General features: G+C 39.4%; 1 protein-coding gene across 3 annotated transcripts in view; it reads right to left on the bottom strand.

The window, feature by feature from the left end:
* The window catches only part of FNDC3A (fibronectin type III domain containing 3A), a 105,861-nt gene that overhangs the window by 10,564 nt on the left and 89,222 nt on the right, over positions 1-6,075 (bottom strand). For all 3 annotated transcript variants that reach the window (XM_026053277.1, XM_026053278.1, XM_026053279.1), the window contains 6 exons: positions 5,078-5,216; positions 4,190-4,258; positions 3,248-3,366; positions 1,540-1,645; positions 1,275-1,450; positions 281-394 (listed from right to left, as the gene is read on the bottom strand). In XM_026053277.1, the coding sequence (XP_025909062.1) occupies positions 281-394; positions 1,275-1,450; positions 1,540-1,645; positions 3,248-3,366; positions 4,190-4,258; positions 5,078-5,216 (723 nt within the window). The remainder of the gene's footprint in view (positions 1-280; positions 395-1,274; positions 1,451-1,539; positions 1,646-3,247; positions 3,367-4,189; positions 4,259-5,077; positions 5,217-6,075) is intronic.

Below are 6,075 nucleotides of genomic sequence, written 5' to 3'. Positions count from 1 at the left end.
AGGGAGAGGAAGGGAGAGGAAGGGAGAGGAAGGGAGAGGAAGGGAGAGGAAGGGAGAGGAAGGGAGAGGAAGGGAGAGGAAGAGAAAAAGAGAGAGAGAAGCCAAGTATCTGCAGATTTCTGAGGTACAGCAGACAGACATTGGTTTGGTTTATGAACCTCTAGAGTCTAATTAAGAAAGTATATTTAAAAATTTGATTAAGACACAGGGCTAAGCTTGTGAATTTGGACCTAATTTAAAAGCCGAGCGTGTTGAGCTAAGGCTGACGTGGCCTCCTTACCTCCCAGGACACCTGGGCACAGGCAGCAGATCTGCACGTCACTTGCGGGGGTCTGCACTGATCCGGAGGTCCGGGCGCTGTGGTGACTTCACATTTTTCTGAGTAAGGTCCAAACTATTAAAAAGGAAGTTCAGAGGTCCTGCAATTAACTTTAAAACCAAAACTACTATTTCTTAAATGACAGCTTGGCATAGCAGGAGCATGTAATAGTCTGAAACTTTGTATTACTTGTTTACAAATTGTATCTTTGTCAATTGGAGCTCAAGGATTTATTTTAGCATTTGACTTCTTCCTGATAACTGCAAGACTCTTTTATGGCCAAAAAAAAAAAAAAAAAAAAAAAAAAAAAAAAAAAAACAGAGTTATTCTGATTCTGATCTTTTGAACAGGAAAGTTCTCTCCAAATCCTTCTTTCGAAGGCTACACCGCAGTGATGGAGAACAATTTGCAACTGTCCGATTATATTAATCTAAATAAAGACTTCAAAAAACCTCACATCTGCAGACTAGTCTGCTGGGAGTCAGAGGTTAAATCAGAACTTTGATAACATAAATAAAGCTTCCTCTACAGCAAAAGTCAATCTAAAAGCATCTAATGTTCCAACAGGAAAATATATTACTATRCCTAAGAAACATGGACTTGGAGGTTAAATCAAAGAACAGAATAAATGAGAACTTTTTTTCTAGATAACCTAAATTTATAAAAATAAAGGGAAAACASATAACAAAGCTTTATATATATATATTTTATGTTCAAAATGTTTCAATGTCATTATTCAGATATAAGATAAAACTAGCCTCTCTTCTCCTCATCTAAAAAGCTCAGAAATGTTCTAAGTTAACGCTTAGCTATGTGCTCCCCCACAGCAACAAGCTATGTGAACAACCTGCATCTATATTAGGAAAGCCTCATGACAAGAAAGTATTTCAAGAAATGATCTTTTGCAAAAATTATTTTCCAAGAAATGCTTTTTTGAAGAGACAAGCCCCCTCACCCCGGCCCTGTTGGCGGCCCGCAGGCGGAAGCTGTATRTCCTCCCGGGCAGCAGGCTGCCCACTGTGCATTCCACGTCTGCGCCTTGGAAAACCTCCCTGTGCTCCTCATTTTCCACCTGAAACATCTCCAGACTGTAACAGGTAACGGGTGAACCGCCATCCACCTGAGGTGGTCCTACAAAAGCCGAATGAAAAGATAAAAGGATGAATTTTTAACACCCAATGCATTTGGATGCCTTGCTCTCGCAGGCACACCACAGTTACCCCAGCGCAGCTGGATTTCCCTTGCTCTTGGTCGCCCCTGGAGCCTGGGAGGCTGGCACGGACCGGGAACCACCGCTGGAGTCTGCACTAGTAAAGAATCAGATGCCTGCAAAGGAAGGAGAAACAAGGGTAAGTCATTTAACAAGCTCTGCCAAGTGTCTCACAAAGAAAAAGCAAATACTGGAGGCACATCTTCCATTTYTTGAAAACAGCCTCAAATGGGTTAAGTTACTTAAGTGACCTGGTGTGTATTAGTTAAAATACTTAAACCACACTAAAGCCATCACAAGACATTCCAAAACAATCTTTGTTTTTGTGTTTTTCCACATACAAAATGTAGAATTCAAGACAAAAGTTACACACCAGCACAAACCTAGCATGGACACCAGAAGCACGACGTGTTAACATAAACTCATGTTATTTTCCCCATGGGAGCAAACTACTACAGTTTACATGCACTTTGTGTGCAGAAACCTTTTAAAAACACACATGGGCAAAAATGGTAATCAGAAATTATAAAAATATTATTTTGACTTTTTCATCACTTCGTAAGACTTAACAAACTTGCAACTGTGCAATAATCTGCAGCAGATGAAGCTGGTAGGACAAAGATGTACAGCCCAGAAACTATCCTAAGAGCATCACTTCTCAACTGCTTTCTACACGTGCTCAGGTAACAGGGGACCAGAAGATGGGCTGCTTTTCATTTACTCTGAATGTAYTGGTGCACGGAGACCAGATTTTGCCCCAAAAGCAGAATGTAGCTCTGGAGACATATGTGCATCAGGAGACTGCTAATTCCCTCTTGTATTCCCTCACTGTATTCCCTCTTCCCTGCACAACAAGGGTACTGAACTGCAGCAAGAGGGGCAGCAGCAAGATGAGCCAACACTGGGAGGAATTCAGATTTGTTCGTAAGACGAGGTGGCCGAGGGCACAACTATTTTCACAGGAGACTTTTATGGCAAGGGAGAACACATGAATGTGAAATAGCAAGTGGAAATCCGTGTAGAATTTTAACCAGGGATACAGGAGATGAGCTTCCATGGAAGCCCTGCTGGAAATCTGGACACAGCCAGGGCCAGCTTTGCTAGACTTGGTGTTGGGACGATGAACAAAGCACCACACAGTGGGGCTGGAGGTTGGAAAGGCCACAGAAGTGAAGGGAAAGGGTGCATGTAAGTGAAATGTATATAAGAGGAAACATGGACAAATGATTAGGAGATGCTGAAACGAAAGGCAGTGTGAACAGCTTGATAGGGGCTCACAAAAACAGTGGAGGAGCCAGAGCACAACCCTGCGAGCTCGAGGAAAYACTTCCACCTTGCCAATGGTTGGGCTCTGCTGTTTAGACAAGAGTGCTACACTCACTGCATGGCAAACATGCAGCTTGCATTGCTGCCTTGTGCAGAGAGAGGTCATTCCATCACTGTATTTAAMAGGAAAGACATACAGTGTTTGTTCCTGTAAAATATAGTATAACCAGAGAACCTTCATGTTTATTTTTTTAAGACACGTCCAAAAACTTGAAATGCTGTTTATCGATATTGGAACTTTTCCGAAGGGCTTCTTCTGGTTATTTTCTTAGGCACATGCGCCCAACTACCCCTCTGCCAGCATCTGTTATTAACTGATGGAGCAGGTCCTCTTAATGCTGGAGAAGTTTAATTTAATAATACTAAAAAATACTTGAAAAGACTCGTATTACCGTGCTCTGCCCTCCTTCTCCAATGCAATACACACGCAAGCGGTAGGAACAGCCAGGATTTAGTCGGTCACACAAGTGTTCCCTAGCAGCTCCACTGTATATTACGTCCCATTTGCTTCCTGAAAGGTTAAGAAGTAAAGTGTACAATGAGCCAAGGTGTCATTTTCCACATTTCAGTACCAGCAGGTATCCTAGCTTCACTAAACAAGTGTGGGCCTGACATCTGTCTAAATAAAAAATGTAGGCTTGCTCTGAGTTTCCTGGAAGAGATTTAATTATCAGATTGTTTCCTAGACAAATTTGTGTCCATCTGTGGAAGTGAAATATCTCCCTTATTTGGTTTTCACGTTAACCAAGAGAGAATAATAAAGTAGTTATTATTGTACCAGTAAGTAAATAACCTTACCTGTACAGCTCTATGGTTGTTTTTGAAATATTTTTATTATTTCACTTGTGTGTGAAATTTTATTATTTCACTTGTGTGTCCTTGTGAAAGAAGGATAGCAGGATCCTTCTAACAGAAAAGCAGGAATATTTATCCCAGCTGCACCACTGTCCTCGCTTAATGCTGATAACGACAGCCCTAATGTTTCGTTCATCTCTCCCACACAGCCAGCCACATTGTGTGGCCCTGTCTAAGCTGCCCTAAGCTTATTTCAGAACAGACTGACTTCCAAAACAGAGTACTTTTAAGCAACAAGTTAAACTTAAAGCATCCCTTGTCTGAGTTTTATGCATCTTTCTGAGCCAAAGAAACGTAACTTTYTTCTGAGCCAAAGAAGCATAAGGATGCAAATATCAACAGAGCCATGTTTCTAATTATCACAATCCCCTGCAGTAACATTGATTATCATAATATATATTTTACTTCTCTAATTTACAACTGAAAGCACACAAAAAAGGACATATAGCTCAACGTGAACACAGAGGTTTACAACTCACCATTTAAGCCTTCAGACATTTCTACAACATACGTATTTATTGCTGCTCCTCCATTGTCTTTTGGTGGATCTGCCAAAAAAMCAGCAAGTTTCAAATAAGCAAGGCAAACTGAAGCCCTTGTAGCTACCTGGGAGAACTTGGAAAAGACAAAGCTGACAGCATTGGGCATGTGTGCTCATTAGGGGAGCAAAAAGCCCTTCAAATGCCCCACTAGCCAAACCAGCTGGATCTCAACGTATCATCTCTATTATCTGTAATCCTTGTATATAACCCTTGTATAATCTGCCATTGGAAGTGTGGTAGTGAATCCAGCACTGGGGAGATGTTGTAGCCAACTTCTCAGTTACTCTGAAGCAAGAAGGTGGCATGGAAGGCAGTCTGATTTTGGTTTGGGTGACACTCATCCTCATGGTGCCATAATTTGTACAGGAAAGGATTCTTACCCTGCCAACTTACAAGCAAGCGTACTTCAAAATGGCTTAGAATTTCAAAAATGTTCAAATATTCTGGGACAGAAATAGGATAAATAGGTTAAACTTGGAGTAGCAAAAAGCAGAACATTGTGGCAACTGATTTTTATGTCAGAGAAACTTAGCACCCAAACTAATACTGCTATTTTAGAAAAATATTGCAGTATCTGCAGTAACAGTACTTACTATAAAATATATATTATTCTTCCCATCATTAGTGTAATTATACTTGTAATTATACTGTGTAATTATTAGTGTAATTAATTACAGTGTAATTTGGATCATTATTTTGCTCAACTGAGCCATTATGATCCTTCTGGTAGAACTGAGACCAAAATACTGACGTAAAATCTCACCTTCTTCATACCATATATAAAATACAGTGAACAATCTGTACAGAGCTGGATAGTAACCTTACCCCAAACTATTTTAAAACTCTGTGCGTGAATTTTCCCCTTCACTGAGGGCTTTGAAGGAACTCCAGGCTTGTCTGGGCAAGTAACATACTCTACTGCCTCACTCGGACAGCTTTTTCCTTCTGAGTTATAGGCAATGACCTGTAAATACATAAAAAAAWAWAWATATATATATAYACATACACACACACACATATATAATCACATAGCACATGTGTTCGCTGCTGGCTTGCTATTTCTTCCTCAGAATAAGATACAACTTAGATGTATGTGTAACCAGAGAGACTGAAAATAAACCAAAAGAAACAAAATTATCGTATCCCTTCATTCTGTATTTTCCTGTAGTCCCACAGTTAGTCAACCACCTTACTGAAGTTAAAAACTGAATTACAAACTGGTTGTGAATTGCCAGCAAGAAAATGTTAGTCCTTTAAGAGATGAAAAGATAAAACTATCTGTGAAGTTGCAAAAAAACCACAGAACCCTCCATGTTCTCCACACTTTCAAATGTTGTKTCTAAAATTAGGCTCTATATCCTTACTGGCACACATAAGCCAGCCTGACTGTAAAAGGTACTTGAGATCTGCAGATCTCAATGACATTAATGAAATCTTGGGCTGCACAATATCTCATGAATTATCTCATGAATTATCTCATGAATTATCTTAAGTCATTAGTATGAAAACTTTTTAAAAAGATCTGAGGTGCTCAGCAATTAAGACTAAGAAATACTTCTTTCATTGGAGTTACACAATTTATCTATAACGGAAGACAAAGGTCAGGAAAAAAAAGGTGTATAGAAGCATGGAAACCAGAAAGATGGAAAAAACACATATTGCAAAGTGGYAACTTTCAAATCACAATATTATGTGTCTCCTTCAACTCTCATAAACAAATGACAAAATAAGTTACTGTTTTCTTTCAAACTTGCTTTGACATCATAATAAAATATTTACTGACTGTATTGTTTCCTTTTTTTTTTTCTTTTTTTTTTTTTTTA

This window comes from Nothoprocta perdicaria, unplaced genomic scaffold (assembly GCF_003342845.1).
Source record: "Nothoprocta perdicaria isolate Ctin4 unplaced genomic scaffold, notPer1 scaffold_98, whole genome shotgun sequence".
Classification (NCBI taxonomy): domain Eukaryota; kingdom Metazoa; phylum Chordata; class Aves; order Tinamiformes; family Tinamidae; genus Nothoprocta; species Nothoprocta perdicaria.
This window is presented reverse-complemented; position numbering and strand designations above follow the sequence as displayed.